Source organism: Magnolia sinica, chromosome 18, assembly GCF_029962835.1.
Source record: "Magnolia sinica isolate HGM2019 chromosome 18, MsV1, whole genome shotgun sequence".
Classification (NCBI taxonomy): Eukaryota; Viridiplantae; Streptophyta; class Magnoliopsida; order Magnoliales; family Magnoliaceae; genus Magnolia; species Magnolia sinica.
The window spans coordinates 63,666,373-63,685,099 of NC_080590.1; the positions used below are offsets into that span (position 1 = coordinate 63,666,373).

At 41.2% G+C, this 18,727-nt stretch overlaps 1 protein-coding gene across 2 annotated transcripts in view; it reads right to left on the reverse strand.

Moving 5' to 3' along the window:
* Window positions 1–244: 244 nt before the first annotated feature.
* Window positions 245–18,727, reverse strand: part of LOC131233894 (uncharacterized) — a 38,866-nt gene continuing 20,383 nt past the window's right edge. The window contains exons 7-11 of one of the 2 annotated variants that reach the window (XM_058230731.1): window positions 13,809–13,887; window positions 13,650–13,709; window positions 5,598–5,698; window positions 5,449–5,509; window positions 245–765 (exon numbers count right to left, since the gene is read on the reverse strand). In XM_058230731.1, coding sequence (XP_058086714.1) covers window positions 370–765; window positions 5,449–5,509; window positions 5,598–5,698; window positions 13,650–13,709; window positions 13,809–13,887 — 697 coding nt within the window. In that variant the 3' untranslated portion in view covers window positions 245–369. Of the gene's footprint in view, window positions 766–5,448; window positions 5,510–5,597; window positions 5,699–13,649; window positions 13,723–13,808; window positions 13,888–13,971; window positions 14,014–18,727 lie in introns of both variants that reach the window. The other variant, XM_058230732.1, reaches the window with a different exon arrangement.

Genomic DNA, 18,727 nt, shown 5'->3' on the forward strand with positions numbered 1-18,727 from the left:
GACCACAAGTACACTGAATATAAGTCCATATGTGGTCCTTTTCCCTTTTCCCCTTAATCATCCGTCTTTCACTGAATGGATCAGCAGCCTGCCTAAGTTTTGGGGCCAGAGAATGTTTGCTGCTGCTGGCACAGATCGGCCCTTCAACCAGTCAGTGAAGCACACCCTGCCACACACATGCCAATGCCCAGAAAGAAGCATCTAACACCATAACTTCTCTTAAAACATTACCCAGAAAAAGGGGGAACATCCCAACAGGCCCTAGAACAAATTTGTAAATTAAAAATTACAACTCGGAGAGCTTAATCTAGTGATTTGACTAACTTCGGTTCAAATACCAGCAGCTCTCCTTCAAAACCATCCTACCAATTACTGCTTGAGCTTTTTGTCATTTCTACCCTTCTTTCTTAGCTCGCGTTTATCTACTGAATATTGCCTTTTGATCAACAGGTTCCGCATTGCCATCTTCACTGCTTCTGCAGCCGCTGCCAACGCCTTCTCCTCTTTCACTAGGGTTATGCTCCCCTGCAAATTCTCAAGCAATTTATCACCCCCAGGAACAGCATCGTCTCCCAACACAACTGGTTCACGCCCAGAAGAAGAATCTAGGCTGCCTTTCTCGAGTCCAGAAATGACCCTCACGCAGGCCAAAGGCACTGAACCTGCCGCAGATAGGTTGGATGCACCTGTAACCATCCACAAGCGTTCTGCAGAATCACTCATCCCCAAGCTCGTAGGGATAAATCTCTCCCTCACAGAAACAATCTGCAAGAATCAGTCATAAAGTTGATTAATATAAGGTAGAGGGTGGAATTTCTGGTAAGTTCATAGTGGGGGCCACCTTACGCATCCACTCAGGAGTCTCACATGCTTGCCATGTTGGCATATGCTGTGTAAAGGTGCGTTGGAGAGGGTGTGTGGGGCTAGTAGACCTTTTATCATTGGCAACTTCAGATTGAATGTATTTAACAGAAAACAGCATAGACAAATTTATAACATCCTTCAATTATAAAACATAGTTTTCAAGGAAAAAATTCTCAACGTCATAGTTAACCTTCAACATTGGGCCTGTGTTTGGAAAGGACTGGTCAAGTTTTTATGAGACTCAATGACTCTCCCAGGTACAACGAAACTTGTCCGAGAAGGCCATTTGTATTCTTTATTGCAAAAAAAACAACAAAATTGAGCCAACCTTGCCGAATTGTGACTTGACAAGTTAGCCAAGATTCTCACAAGTCAACTAATGAATGTTTTTTCTGACTTTCCATCCAAAATCTTAGGTAATTGTAGATGTCCGTGTCTTTTCACTAAGAATAATCTTCTATTAGATCTCAGCTCATAAGTTTAGGGTCCAGTTGATGAGATAGCTATGACAATGATTAAAAAAAAAAAAAAAATACAAGAAGTGCAACTTTAGTAACAATAGGCAATACAGAAAATACAGTGATGCAAGGAACCACTGGCAAGTTTTTTTTAAGGTCTATAATATTGTTTGGTCTATCTTACAGACAATTAAAGCATGGGGTAAGCAGCGGTAGATTCGATTGTGGGAGTAACGAAGCCAAATGGCTGAAGGGGTTGTTAAGCTGAAAAACGGTGGACATGGCTAGAAGAAATCACTGGCAAGTTCTTTTGAGGTTTATGGAGAGAATGGATTGTCAAACCACAAGAAGACAAGCCGAACAGCTGATGTGGCTGTCATCATGATGCCTGTCATATGCCAATGGTTGTTTATCACCACCATTATGTTTCAGGTGGGCACCAAACAGACCCTAGGGTTTTTTTTCTTTTTCCTTTTTTCTTTTTTTTTTTTTTCTGAAAGGTCAGACCCTTAGGTTTCTCTTTATTTTAAAAAGTGAGGAAAGAATACAAAGCACCCGGAAAACAAACCAAAGAAAAAGAAAACCTAGGGGGCTTTAACACAAGCCTCCCAACAAGAAATAAGCCCCTTAACTTTCCTAATTGACTCCTTTACATCCACCCTTTCATTTCGAAAACAACACCCGTTCTTGCCACTCCAAATAACCCAAAGCACTGCCATAAGAGTCGGCCTCCACTTGGTTTTTCCCGCTTTGCCCACGCCTCCCCCATGCCACGCCCATAAAGTCTCTTCCATGGACCGCGGCATAACCCAGGCAATTTGAAACTCTCCCAAAAAGATCCCATACTTTCCTTGCAAACAGGAAATGGAGAAAGAGATGATCGATAGACTCAGCATCATTAAGGAAAATGTTGGGAAGCACTAGCGATCTCCTCTGAAGGTTATCAATGGTGATAAGCATGTTGGGAGGAAGAAGACCCTTGGGTTTCTTAATCAAGATAATTCTCAATTCAGGAATTTGTCAGCCATTGATTTGTGGTTCTATTGGTGGTGATGAAGGCAGAAGAATATTAGAGAGAGAGAGAGAGAGAGAGAGAGAGAAGATTAAATAATATTCCAAGGGTTAGATTTCAATTTTTATATGAAAGAAAAATAGAAAACTAGAGACCTTTATCTACCTTTCATATTCCAAGCCTTCCTCTTATTAATTTAACTCATACAATACACATGCATGCACGCACGCACGCCGTGTGTGCACGCATGCACACTAATTCTTACTTGTAGAATAGTGAAAAATTCAACTCAACCGAGCTGCCGGGTCACCTTGTCTGAGTCAACAAACAAGGACGCTTCTCTATCATACCAGTTGTTTCAGCAATATGAATCCAACTCTTCCAAGCTTCCTTGAAAGTAATGTAATCGCCAGTAATAACCTAGACCCTAAATAAGAATATTAAGGGAATTATGGTATGGTTATTTCTTAAATTTATACCCCAGAGGCTAAATAAGAATATTGACTGAATTACGGTCTGGTTATTTCTTGCAATTTATAACCCAGATTCAAAATCAGAATATAAGGGCTCGTTTGGCATCACGACTCTAATCCAATAAGAGCTCTTTTTGTTCTAGCTCCAGTTTACAATAAGCACGTTTGGTAAAATCACTTTTTCAAAACTAAAAAAAGCTCTTATTTGAAATAAACATGTTTGGTAAAACGTTCGAATAAGAGCTTTTATTTAGGGGTAGTTGATGTCATTTTAAAAAATTACACCAACTCCATTATAAGAGCAATCCAGACAGTTGTTTTGGTGGACCTCACCATAGATGAACCCTGCCCGAAATGGCAAAAGAATGGATGGCTACAATCTTCATGTTTTAAGACGTTTGGGCCGTCCATCATGTTGGACATTGGATGTGGATCGTCCATCATATGGAGCCCACCTTTGATCTCGATTGTCCCTCGTGTGGCCCAAACCTTCAATGGGTCATCCATCATGCGAGGCATGTCTTGGATGTGGACCATTCATCATTAGGGGCTGACCATGCATGTGGGGCACTTCAATGTCCACTACCCATCACATGGAGTCCACATTTGAAGTGTACATCATGTGGGCCCCACCTTCGAAGTGGGTTGTCCATCATATGGAGCCCACTTTTGATGTCCACCATCCATCGTATGGGGAACACCTTCTATGTGGATCATACATTATATTGGACCACCTAGATATAGGCCGTCGATCATGCGAGACCTTGGATCTTCCATTAGGTGGGGCCCACTTGATGTGGAGTGTCCATCGTGAGGGGCCACACTTTGATGTGGCCCATCAATCATGTGAGGTCCACTCCATCCATTATGTAGGCCCCACCTTCAATATGGGTCGTTCATGTGGGCCCATCTTTGATGTCAATTGTCCATCATGTGGGGGCCCACCTTCAATGTCCACCATCGATCATGTGGGTCCCACCATTGATATGGACAGTCAATTAAGTGGAGCCAACTTGCCCAGCCACACCTTGATGTCAATTGTCTATCGTGTGGGGCCCACCTTCAATGTCCACCATCAATCATGTGCGTCCCACCTTTGATATGGACAACCCATCCAGTGGGGCCCACTTGCCGAGCCACACTTTGATGTGGGCCATACATCATGTAGGGCCCACCTTTGATGTGAACCATGCATTAAGTGGGCCCACCTTGATGTGGACCATTCATCATGTGGGGCCCCACCTTCGAAAACCTTTGATGTCCATCCATCATGTGGGTCCCACCTTTGTTGTAGATCGTCCATCATGTGGGGCCCACTTGATGTGGATAGTCCTCCATGCGGGGCCACATTTTGATGTTGGCCATTCCTCATATGGTACCCACTTTGATATGAACCATGCATTATGTGGGTCCACCTTGATGTGGACCATTCATCATGTGGGGCTCAACCTTCAATGTGGCTTGTTCATCATGTGGGCCCTCCTTTGATGTCAACCTTCCATCATGTGATCCCGCCTTTAATGAGGACCGTCCATCAAGTGAGGCCCACTTGATGTGGATCATCCATCATGTGGGGCCACACTTTGATGTGGGCAATCCATCATGTGGGACCCACCTTGATGTGGACCATTTATCATGTGAGGCCTCACCTTCAATATGGGTTGTTCATCATGTGGGCCCACCTTAGAGAGATTGTAAAGAGAAGAGGAGGGCAATATGAGAATTACTTAAAAAGTCCTAAAACTAGCCTAAAATGTTTACCTGCTTGAGCCAAATAAGCTCCTTAAAAATTTAAAATAAAAAAAAATAAAAAAAAAATAAAAAGAGAGAGACCTCTCCATCACTTATTTCTTAAGAGTTTGTTTGCTAGTTATGGTTATTTCCACTTGGTTAGAATTTATTTTCAAAATAAGAACTTATTTTTTTAGAATAAGCAAATAAGCTCTTATTAGTAGAGATGCCAAATGGGATTTTAATAAATTTAAAATATGGTTATTTCCACTTTCTTACACCATAACTGTAATTCACTTGGGTAGTGCATCCAAATGCATCACAAGGTTATTTTTTCTTAATGGTGCACCATTACACCCCAGTTAGAAGACCAGGTGTTAATAGACGCAAGCAGTACTTTCTTACCATATATCTTTATGAGAGAACGATGGAGGGTGAATTCAGATGGTTCAACCATGTGCTTGTTTCTAAAGTCTAACTAAGAAGATTCAAGAGATCTTCTCAACCTTATCAAGAGATACTAAGATCTTAAAAACCCATCTATAAGGTTATATAGATTACAAAAATACTCTCAAAGTACATAGACATTACTAGAATACCCTCAGAGAAATTATCACTATTTCTTAACAGGGAGTACTTCTGTATTTTCACCAAAAACAGAAATCTTAAAAATGAGTATTGCTGATGTGAGCAGGTAGACTCTGACTCTATACAAGTAGAGAATTAGATTAGAAGAATGGGTGCAAATCACAGTGCAACCAATGACCACACAGAACAATATAGACAGATATAGCCAGTGGGTTAGATCATCCAGTTCAGGTTTTGTTCAATAGTCCAAAGGCAAATGCAATATTTTCTTAGTAGATATTTGCAGAAGTCATATTTTCCTTTCTGCGTTTGTGATTCTTACCTTGGCAACAGAAAGAGTTCTAGCAGAAAAATCACAGCTCAGAAGCATGACTCCATGCAAGCTGTGTCGACAGAAAAGAAGCAGCGTCAGAAGAAGAGAACCATATTGAGATATGAAGAAAATATGTACTAAAATGACAAGGGACATGCCTTTGAATTGCTACTGCAATTAATGAACCATTAGAAGAGGCATGTAAATCCGTAACTGCAGGATAGAACTCTTCTCCTCCATTAGACTCTAAAAGCTCTGCCTTTGAAACACAAATCAAAACAAACAGTAGGTAAACAAGGATGAAGGATGAACCTACCAGTTCAACTGACCTGGTAAAAGCAAACTGGCATGAAAATGACCAAAATCAAATAAAAACATTCTTTTTAATCATTAAAAAAATCTTATGAGCTGAAGGCACACCCATGCATACTGTATGAGCAAGTGTATTCATGGACAAAATAATAACAATAACAATAGCAATAATAATAATAATTAACAACAATCATAATGACAATTGGTTAAAACCACTTTTAGCAATACGCTGCCTTATAAAGTGTTAAAAAGAATGCAATAAATTGACACAACAAATTTAACAAAATTCATTTCAAAATACCAGCAGGAAAAGGGTAAAGGCAGGTACTAAAGGAAATATTAACTTTAAACCATAAATTTTCTTTCGCCTACACATCACATGGCCACATGTGATCACCAACACCCAGTGCCCTGATGGAGCCCACATAGAGAGATGATCGGATTATATGAATTATCATCCTTACAAAACTCTTTTCATAAAATCGATTTTTTGTGTTGTTGAATGCAACCCATTTATATTCTCCTTTCAACAGTCAATATTAAACTATGCATATCGATGTTTAGAATAACCATTGAGCGTAAGTTACCATACATGTCTTGGGTAGGAACCAGCATATGGACAGTTCCAACTATGCAATGATCTCTTCATGTCAGCCCAAATAGGGCGACACACACTGCTGATCCTCAGCTGCAAGCAAATCGAACTCCATGGCTCTAAAGCATACACCTTTAATGGCAAGTAATAAACAGCTACTATACAATGCTCAGCCCCAATGATCTCTTCATGTCAGCCCCAGTGGGCGACACACACTGGTGATCCTTAGCTGCAAGCAAATCAAACTCCTCCAGGACTCTAAAGCATACAGCTTCAATGGCAAGTATTGAACAGCTATCATACAATGCTCAGAACACGGGATTATAAAACACCATTTGGGCTCTCAGTTTCGACAGGTGTCCCATTGGTCATTGATCCAAATATTCCAAACCATTGATATTATTAGCTCCATGGCTACCAACACTTATAATCACAATGGTACAATGCTCAACCCAAGAGATTGTACAATGCCATTTGGGCTTTCAACTTGTACAAGAGGCTGGTTCAGTGGTCTAAACCATTGATTTTATTCACCCCACCCTACTGATGTTTAGAGTCAGCATTGAGCATATATTACTGTGGCCGGTCTAGGGTAGAAACCAGCATATGGACAGTTCCGACTATATGCAACAATCTCTTCATGTTGGCCCCAATGGGCTGACATGTGCTGGTGATCCTGAGTATCAAGCAATCCGAACTCTAGGACTCAAAAGTCCACAACTTAAATGGTTAGTATTAAAGAGGTACCATCCAATGCTCAGCCCAAGCGATTGTACAATACCGTCAGGGCTTTCAGTTTGTACAAATGGTCTGTTGTTCAGCCTGAGTCCAGCCCAATGTACAATCTATTGGACTGATAATTGTAAAATGGCTCAGTTTTAAAAACAAGGAATGTTCGCGGGTCATAAAGTTAGTCCCTTGAGAGCATATGGACAAACATGTCACATGCACATGACAACCAAGCTGTTGGAAAGGTTGGTTCCACCTTGAAGATTGTTGAAAGGTTGATAGTTGACAAAGGCCCATTGGGCCCAAGTCCATGTAATAAGGCCCATATGGCCCATTTACAAGTCCATGTAATAAGACCCATAGGGCCCATTTACGTTTTTACTAATATAAATAAGAGTAGAATTGGTTCCGGGAGCTCGGCATTCCAGAATCAGACTTCTCAGTAAAGCCGACAACGTAAAATGATGTTTGGATTAATTTCAAGGATGAGGAGAGTTGCGATAAAGCTATATTGGCAGTTGGGTTTTCAGATTGCCCTTTCAGAAACCTAAGGAGATGGTCACTCATTTTGGAAAAGAATCAGGGTGGATCCTGCTTTGGGGGATTCTGATGGAGCTATGGTTCCGGGACATTTTCATTGCCCTAGGTTCGTGTTTGGGTGAATTAATCCCTATCAACCCTTCGACGGAGAACGGAGAGGAAGTCGGAGTTGCTCATCTATGTATAAGGAAGAAACGCAGTAGACCCATCCCGAATACAGTCAAGGTGGTTGTAGATGATGAGCAGTTAGTCCTGAGGATCCAAAAGGAAGACGGATGGGGCCAACAGAGCAAATGGGGTGAAATCTGGGCCATGCACAGTGACACGGAAGCTCCAGCGAAGACAACTGGTACCCGCATTAAGGAAGATGGCGCACTGCCTTCCTGCTCCCGCTTACCACCAGTTCTCACAGACGCGTGTCGCGCCCTAGACCGTCAATCGAAGCAGGTGACGATCGATCAGCCCACATTTCCCCTCATTTTCCATCGTGCTCTGCAGATGGAGCGGTGGCTCAGTGCTCTGCCCTGAGAGTACCTCGGATCTGAAGCTTCCGGCTTCTGTTTCAGGTCTGGATATAGGTGTGCATCCCGATCAGCCTCAGACTTTGGCTCGGGACACGTGGCTCGACGCTTCTCGTCTGTAGGGAAAGATACAGCCTCGGTTTAGTATCGAAGCTACTCTCGAGCCTCCAAATGTTAAGGCTCACCCCAAGATATCCTCACAGCCTTACACATGTTCTAACGCAGCAGTAGATATGGTTAAGTTTTCACCACGTGTTCAAGTTCCTTGCCTTCACTTGGCGCTTGTGTGCCCATCCACACGTTCCGATTTTAACTCTCTCACATGCGACAATTTCAAGCCAATAGCGAAGCCCATTTCTCTGTTAATTTTGAATGTTGTAGGAGATATTGTGAAGCCTCCTCTCCACCCAAGAAAGGGAAATAGGGTAGCGAGCCGATGTTGGACCTTGCACCTAACGACGATGATTCTTCTACGAATTCGGACAGGCATTCCGACAATTCCAACAGTAGCATTGAGGAGTGGGATGATGACTCGGGCAGCGAAGGCGAGCTTTTTCCAGAGGATTTGAGAGCCAATGCGGAATCTATGATTCCAAAGGAGACAACAAAGAACCTAATGGTAACAAAGTCTACTTCTGAAGATCGGTTGTTGGAAGATGCATTGATAGTCACCCCTTTGTGCTACGAAAGGAAATGACGATCCTCCTTTTCTTCCTTAGTCAATAGGTCTTTTGGCTTGCGATTATCAAAATTTCATGACAAATGAACCTATTCTATCTTAAGCTCAGATTATTTGGTCCAAGGATATTCTGGAAAGTGTGGTAGGGATGGTCGGTATGTCCTTTGGAGTGACCGATGAAAATGTTAACGACTTTGTGCAGTTTATGAAAGGGAAGGTGATGCAGGACAATTAACCACTTGCTCTAAAAGCTCGAACTATTAGAGCATGGCAAATCAATCCCTTTATCTCATAGCCCGGGCCCCACATCTCATGAGTTAGGACCTCGGCCGAACCCCCTCATGGGCCCCAAATCACATGGGTACTATTTCACACGAGCCACCCGCCTCACACGAGCCGCCCACCTCGAGTGTGCCCCTGCATCCCATAGGCAACCCCACTCAAGCCCAGTGTGAAAATACCCCCGCATTAATCACCCCCGGTGAGGAGTCTCGAACACAAGACCTCCCGCTCTGATACCATTTTGATGCAGCACAATTAACCACTTGCTCTAAAAGCTCGAACTGTTAGGGCTTGGCGAATCAATCCCTTTATCTCATAGCCCAGGCCCCACATCTCATGGGTTAGGACCTCGGCCAAACCCCCCTCGTGGGCCCCAAATCACATGGGTACTGTCTCACACGAGCCGCCCACCCCGAGTGTGCCCCTACATCCCACAGGCAACCCCACTCAAGCCCGATGTGAAAATACCCCTACATTAGAAGGGAGCCCAGAGAATCCTTGAGGAACAAATGTTAAAGGCGAAAAAATCCCCTAGAGGTTGGAGGGAACTCATGAGCCTGGAATGCTTAGTCAACTATGAATCTTCATCCAAATCCAACGGCATCAAGAGGATTACGTCAGGAAGAGTCAGCGATCAATGTTAGTGCTTTCTTCGAATGTTAGGAGGTTAGGCAACAAGCTTAAGAGAGTGCAAGTTAAGAAGATTTGCAGGAAGTCGAAGGCAAAAATCATATCCCTTCAGGAAACGAAACTAACTTCGATAAACAAAGGTACACTATCATCCGCTTGGGATTTTGTGACTGTTGATTGGGTTTCTCTGAATGCGGTGGGGTCTGCAAGAGGTATTCTTTGGCTTGGAAGACTGATTGTTGCAAAATTGGCTAATAGCATGCCAGGTTCCTTTTGTTTGTTTGTTGTTTTACGGAATTGTTTTTCAAGTTTTACTTGGACCTTTTCTTCGGTCTACGGACCATGTATCCTCGTGTTGTGCGATCAATTTTGGGATGAGCTTTCAGCTATCAGGCAAAAATGGGACTATCATTGGTGCATCAGGGGAGATTTCAACACTGTTCGATTTTCTTACAAAAAATCGAAACGAGGGCCCGTTTCCAACAGCATGCGAAAATTCTCCGATTGGATAGATTTTCACCATCTGATTGATTTACCGCTTTGGATCGTTTCCTTATGTCTAATTCCAAGAACAACAAGTTCCCTCTCGTCAATCAGAGGGGTCTTTCGAGAATGTTTTCTGATCACATGCCAATACTTGTAAAAGTCAAAGAAGATAGTTGGGGCCCTTGTCCATTCATATTCGAGCAGGCATGGCTGGAAGTTAATGGTTTTCAAGATCTTGATTCAGATTGGTGGTCTTCTTTTCAAGCAGAAAGATATGTGGGGTTCATATTGGGGATTAAGCTTAAGCAGTTAAAGGAGATTTGGGGAAAAGAAGAAGAAGAGATTTTGAGGGCCCGATAGGCAGAGTTTGAAGCTATGTTGGCAAAAAATCACGAAATGGATATCAAGGAAAAGGGTGGTCAACTGTTGGAAGAAGAAAGAATCGTGAGGACAGATTTAAAGGAAAAAAGTATGTCTCATTTTCCAAAGAAGAAGAAATCAAATGGTGTCAACGGTCAAAAGCCTTATGGCTCAAAGAGGGAGACAAGAATACGAAATTTTTTCATAGTATGGCAAGCACCCGAGCCCAGGTTAACTGTATCAGCAATTCGGTAGTCAACCAAGCTACAATTACCAAGGAGCATATTTGCAACTCCATCATTCATCTCTACAAGTCCCTTCTCACAGGTGACCAGTGGAGGCATCGGCTGGATAATTTGCACTTTCCTTCGTTGGTTGTTGAAGATGCAACTGATATTAATAAGCCTTTTTTGGAGGAAGAGGTCAAATCTACCCTTGATTCTAAGTGTGGGGATAAAGCTCCTAGCCACAACGGTTTCCAAATGATGTTTTTTCATAAATTTTGGCTGATGATTAGAAGCGATGTTTTGGATTTCTTTTATGAGTTTATGATAGAGGTCGCCTCTCCAAGGATCTTGGGGCCACTTTTATCGCTCTCATCCCAAAAATTGAAGGAGTGGAATCTCTAGGCCTATAAGTCTTATGGGCAGACCCTATAAGTTGTTGGCCAAAGTCTTGGCTTTGAGATTTAGAAGGGTTTCATCTCCTGTCATTTCAGAAAATCAGGGAGCTTTTATTTCAGTAGACAGATTCTTGATTCCACTCTCATAGCCTATGAATGCTTAGACTCAAAATATAGACAAGGTCAATGCAGTATTGTATTCAAGTTGGATATCGAGAAAGCTTATGATCATATAGACTGGCAATTTTTGGATTATATGCTTGAAAGGATAGGTTGTGGTCCCAAATGGAGAGGTTGGATGCAAGCTTGTATTCAGTCTCTAACTTTCTTGATTTTGATTAATGGTTCCCCTTTTGGTTTCTTTAAGGCTTCTCCGGGTATCAGGCAGGGCGATCCGTTATCTTTTTAGTTGTTCATTGTTATCGAGCAAGCATTTAGTAGGATGCTCCTCAAGGCAAACGAAAATGGTCTTATCTACGGGTTTAAGGTTGCGGATGCAAGGTTGAAAGTGAGCCATCTTCAATATGTGGATGACACGATTCTCTTTTGCGATGCGGATTTCTCTTCAATCAATAATCTTCGTAAAATTGTCGTGTGCTTTGAAACAATGTCAAGATTAAATATGAATGTCTCCAAAATCAAAATGTTGGGTATTCATGTTTCCCAAGACAATCTTACCACTTCAGTTTTTTGGTGCAATCTAGGTTCCTTTCCTTACCTTAGGTTACCGTTGTGTATCAGCAAGGCAGCTAAGCATCTTTGGGACAAAGTTGTGGAGAGGATAGAGAGAAAATTATCTAGCTAGAAGCATCACTATCTTCCGTTGGGGGCTCGCCTGACTTTCATCAAATCTGCCTTCTCCAATATGCCGATTTACTTCATGTCCCTATTCAAATGTCCCAAGTCGGTTTTGGATAGATTGGAGAAACTTAGGAGGGATTCCTTTTAGAAAAGAACCGGGGATTATGCCAAGTTCCATTTGCTTAAAATGGGAGAAAGTTTGCAAGCCATTAGATGAGGGAGGGGCAGGTTTGAAGCATTTGGATCTCATGAATGTTGCTCTTCTCAACAAATGACATTCGATGTTTGGTTCCGAGGAAGGTAAGTTGTGGAGGGAGATAGTTGCGTCCAAATACGGTATTCAACCCACTTGTTGGGGTATAAAATCATCCTCACTTTATCGAGCTTCGCATATTTGGAAGGCTATCATAACTTCTGAACATTCTTTCCGTGCGGGAGTCTCCTTCTCCTTGCAAAAAGGTAATTGCATCTGTTTTTGGATAGATGTTTGGTGTGGAGATATACCGCTCCAAGATCTTTTTCCATGATTGGCTCGTCTTGCCACCGATCGTTTTGTCACGGTGGATGATTGCTTCTCTTATATCGGTGGTTCCATTATTCGGTCCCCTACTTCTCGGCGGAATCTCTCGGATTAGGAATTTGCCGAACTTCTTTCTGTGTTCAATCACTTAAAGTTTGTTTCGCCCTCGCTTCAAGAAGACTCGTTGGTTTGGAAGGCCCATCATTCTAGTTGTTTCTCCATTGTAGCTTCTCATAGGCCCTCAAGATTAACATCATGTAGCCATTTAACAAAGATGAATGGGTGAAAAAATACACCAATGTATATGTGGGACCCACAACAAAAAACAATGGAAGGCCAATGGCTTCACTTAACGTACATGTATGACCCACCTGATGAATGGATCGATTGATCTTTTTTCCCTACTATGATCTTCAAGGTGAGGCCACTCTCTCAGCAGCTTGAACGTTGTGTATCTGTGACACATTGGCTGTATGCACTCAATGGGCCATAAAGTACATTCAATTGAGATGAACCTGAACAATAATAGACATTGTGGTTGAACTCTCACATCCCACATGTGACTAAGGAAACCAAGTAACATTCCACATGTGTCAGCTTGTCACATTGGCACACAATCAAACGTTCATAATGTGGATTTCATCAAGTAGGTGACCTGTCCCAAAAAATTAGGTCAGTCCACTCATCGAGTGGGCCGTACGAATAATGGAGAGATCGAAGGAACCTGACCAAGGCTGGGCTAAGGCTATGGCATTGATGTTCACTGACAAAGATTAGCACTCGGAGAAACTGCTTTTTTTATATTTCTTAAGCTCTGACCACCAGCAGAACTGCGATACTTGTCAAGAAATATGCTTCAAAAAAGCACCAGTAGCAGGGTCAGGCATTACTTTCAAGAGGGGGGGAAAAAAGAACAAAAGAGCACCCTGGCATGCAGTGTAATGCCATTCCTCTTTTATATGGAAGAGGGGCTTTCCTATGGTTTTCAAAGGAAAGATGTATAAATTGTATACTCATTTTTCACTGGCGGTGGCAGGTTGGTTTTTTAAAATTAATATGCAAGTGGATCTCAAAAAACAGAGAGAGAGAGAGAGAGAGAGAGAGAGAGAGAGAGAGAGAGAGCAAACAATCACCTTCGCTCCAACTTGACAAGTATCAAGAAGGCGTCCAGAAATGAAATCCCACAAGCGAACCTGCAAGTGCAAACTGGACCAGTGACACCAAAAGCCATTCTAAGGACAAACATGTAAATGCTACACATACTCTTCACTTGAGAGTTAAGATGTACCCACTGTTGAATCACCACTCCCAGATAGAAGAAACCCCTGGGGATATTCCAAAGTGCACACAAATGCAAGACATGAGACGAACCTGCCAACAGAAACATAACCAATAATCAGCCTCCGTCACTGAATACAAAGGAATTCGATCAAAGACTTTAGCAGTCACAATCACCTTTTTGTAATATCAGTATTCAGTAAGCACATAGCGACTGGCCTGATTGATGTAATCCGTAAGTAGGTCTCTAAATTATCAGCTAAGGCTGATACATGCTGTTCTCAGTAATCACCATGCTACAGATATCATAGCATATATTTCCAATATGACTGTTTGTTTTCCATTTTAATCGCAAAACGAACTCCTTGTTTTGCTCAAAGCTTATCATTTTAGCAGTTGGTTTTAGCAGTTGGTTTCACGGCTACAAGGTCCAAATCGAATAGAATGTCCATAGTTAAACTGCATACAGAAGTTATTATTCAGGCCATGTATCATGCAGTAGAGAGCCACCATCTGAGTTCAAGCTCAGGTCCCACTTTGATCATACATATGGATGACAGGCCATAAAAGTGGAACCAAATGGATGGTTGGCCCCACAACTGCAGACAGTTAGCAGAAAATTGCAGGGTTTAAAGAAAATTCCAAAATGTCACTGCTCCAGACCATTTTTTTAATAGCGAATAGCATGTAGCATAGCATTCACACCTCTGAAGCGTGAGGTGTAAGCTACATAGCGTGTAGCATAAGCTACGTGCTACTTCTAGATTTTTAATCAAGGTTGCGCTTGGCTGCATCAATTCAATGATATTCTGCACCAAATTAGACTAATTAATAATGAAATTTAACAAATTTTTCTAATATTTGGTGCAACCAAACACAACCTAAAGTAGTAGGAAAGCGCAATGATTAAGGTAAAAAAAGATCAACGAAACTAATTCAATATGTTATTTATATTAATTTACTAAAAGCGTTAAAAAATTAACTATTTTTTTATTGAAAATAGAAAATTGTAACAAATCATTGAAAATATTAATTGATTTTAATGTTGTAATGAAAAAAAAAAAAAAAAACATACTTGTAATGTGAGCTACGTAGCGTGTAGCAATGTTTTAAATATCGACAAAATTGGCTGATATATCCCACGATATATCTTATATCCCACCTGTGCGATACGAAACACACAAGTAATGCCAATATATCCTACATGTTAGATTCAGTGAGCATTTTCAATTTCCAATCCTTTTTTTGTTGAAATTATGTTAAATCGGTGTCAAATGGTTATAAATCCATTGGTTCTTCACGATTTGCATGAAAAATATGGAGTTGGAGCTTTGATTTCGATATCCATTGGTTTTTCATATTCTCCATGTTTTTTTTCAAAATTTTCCTTCAACCAGCTATCAATTAAGACTAATTTCGAAGTATTTAGGAGTATTTGATGAAATGATCATCACATACACTCTAATTTCAAATTTTGAGTGTAGGTGGTCTGATTTAGGGAAAATTAGGGAAATTTCAAAATTTCCCCAATTTCTCTCAAATTGCTTGCAATGTTGCACTCCAAACATGAAATCAAGCATATATGAGGGATGATCTACTGATTTGTTATGTCCTTGTCGATTTTCAGAAAATAAAAATCATTTTTTAAGTAAATATTTTTTTTTCGAAATTTCCCTTCAATCAGCTGTCAATTGAGACTAACTTCGAAGTATTTAGGAGTGTTTGATGAAATGATAATCACATACACTCTAAATGTTATGCATTCAATTTGAATATAGTTGCAATAGTTAAGTCAGACAGCGCATAGCTTAGGACCCTATACAAAGGAAACCTATTATGTGCACTTCTTTTTTGAGATGTTATGATTTAAAAGTGTGTATTAAGGTCTTTTTGAACAATCCTTGAAGTTTCATTGAAAAAGTCAACCATTTTCCCAATGTTTCCCAAAAAGTGCGATAAATTACCCAATACAAACAATATATCCTGTCCGATAACCGATATGTATCTGTACCCCAAGGATGCGATACGTAACGCGATACCAATATTTCAAACACTGGCGTGTAGCATAGTCTATGTAGTATGTAGCATATGCAAATTATCATGTAGCCTACCTATGCTACTTAAGCTATTTTCATGAGCAACATACTGTTAAGCGAAGCTACGCTACGTAGCATAAGTTACACTCTACATAGCATAGCTATTTAAAACACTACTCTGGACTACCCATACATATGAACTGACTTTCTAAACAGCCCATATATTTTTTTTCTTTGAAAAACAAAAAGAAGCATATGCATGATATTTTTGGATCTTACTAGCTAGAATCCTCTGACCCGCTACTTAGTTTCCTGTTTTAATGAAAAGTCCACGTATCTCTTTCTAGTGGTTTGTTTAAAAATAAGAACAGCCCAGTATTCTTCCCTCTTTTTTCAGTACAAAGTTCTATCAAGGACCCTAGGAGCCATGTGTAGTTTTCATTATTGAACAAAGAAAAGAAAATTTTTAGATGTTTCTGAAACCTGTGCCTGGTTTCACGAAGGGTGTCATGCTCTTTAGGGCAGTACGACACCATCAACAGTGTAGAACTTCTGGGATTCAGATTCTAACCTATCTATCTTGGGCCAATCCTGTTATTTTGAGTATTAAAGCTGTTTCCGGAGACCTATTGCTATTTATTGATGATCAGACACCAATCTGATGACAAGAAACTCAGATCCAGACCCAGATCTGCATGGCTGTTTGCATCAGTTGTTGTAATTTGGATCCAGATCTGGTGCAGCTGAACCCAGTCCCAACTTTCGCAACAGAGTTGGACTGGTTTGGTATCAAAGCACGTTCTGATCCATTTTTCTCTTTTTTTTTTCTTTTTTCCCTCTCCCCTTCAATCATCATCATACCAGTGGCAGCCCTATTTTCTTTTTTTCTTTTTTGAGAGATAACAGAAAATTTAGTAGAACAATCACAAAAGCATAAATAGAATACAGCCCAAAAAAAACTAGAAAGAAAAAAAAAAAAAAAAGAGATACTATCAGCTGGGATATCTTTAACATATACATCCCAACTTGAAACCAGAAATTTCACTTTCCTAATGACATCTTCAACACCCATTCTCTCATTTTGAAAACAAAATCCATTCCTAGCGCCCCAAATAGCTCAAAGAACGGCCATGAGAGTTAGCCTCCACACAGCTTTACCACCCTTGCCAACTCCACCCCCATGCCATGCCCACATGAAATCAGCGACTGACTTCGGCATTACCCAAGCAGAATTAAACAAACACAAAAGGTGCTCCCACACAGTCTTGGCAAATGGGCAGAGGATAAATAGATGATCAATTGATTCCGCATCCTTCATACGCATAAGACAAATATTTGGAAGAATAAGATATCTTCTTTGCAAATTATCCACCGTAAGGAATTAAGGATCTTCTTCCGGCCCACTAACCAGGCAAAAGCCGCCACCCGAGGAGGAGCTACATAAAACCAATGATGATAAGGGTGCAAGGGACTAGGGCTTCGATGCTTCGTATTAATTATCCGAAATAGTGAGCTGATAGAGAATTTGCCGAAGGGATGCGCCAGCCAAAGCATAGAATCACTTTCCTGAATGGAAGGACTAAAATCCTTTCGGTGTTGAAGCAGCCCAACGAACTCGACAAACTCTTCATCAGACATGTTCCTACGGCAAGAGAGATTCCAGACTACCTAACCGCCACAAATAGAGAAGCAGTCCGTGACCACAATAAAGGGATCAAAAGCAATAGAAGCCACACTAGGGAATACGTCCTGGAGTGCAATGTTGCCGCACCAAACGTTCACCCAAAACAGGATTCGATTTCCATTGCCAAAGGGGAAGGCGATTCCCTTGTGAACCAAGTGCTCGATCGTCACAACCACCTTCCAAATGCTTGAGGCTCTATATAAGGAAGATCTTTTCATGAACCGCCCCTGGTGACGCCATATTTGTTTGCTAACACCTACCTCCACAATCTTTCAAGTTCAGATCCAAGCCTCCAAATCCACTTCCCAAGAAGGGGCCCTATTCATATCACCCAAATTTCTTATGACGGCAGCCCCCACCTCAATAGGCCAACATGCCTCATCCCATTTAAGGAGATGGAGCTTCCTATTATCATGGACACCTTTCCATATGAAATCTCTTCTCAGCTTCTCAAGCCTATACAAACCAATCTAGGGCATTTGAAGATAAACATATGGGCATGTTGGAGAACATCATCTTAATCAGAGTTAAGCGCCCACCCAAAGAAAGATATCGACGTTTCCAACTAGTCAACTTATGCTCAATTATTTCTATCACCCTATCCCAACGGTGTATTGGCGGCTTCACAATAAAAGAGGAAACACAAGGTATGTGGAGGGAAAAGACCCCACCTTACATCCAAAAATGTTCACAAGTCGCCGCAAGTCCTCTTCACCAACCTTAATACCCAACATCTTAGATTTGGCTACATTGATATTCAAGCCCGACACAGACTCAATACAGATTGTTATCTTTCAAATATTATCAACCAAAACCACATCTACATCACAAAAGAGCAACATATCGTCGGCATACTAAAGATGGCTTATCTAAGGTCCAGCACCTATAGACATAAACCTGCTAAAAAGCCATTTTCTACCCCCTTCTGAAGTATCCAACTAAGTGCATTCCCGATCACAAAAAACAAATAGGGCAATGAAGGATCTCCTTGTTAAAGACCCCTAAAGGCTCTAAAAAAAAAAAACTTTTGGCAATCCATCGACAAGAATGAAAAAGAGGCAAATTGAACACAAGACCTAATCCACCACCTCCACTTTGGACCACATCCCAATCTGGAAAGCATATAATCAAAGAATTTCCAATTGACATGGTCGTATGCCTTCTCGATATGCAACTTTCAAACTACACAACTTTTATTCTCTCTGTTCTTGGC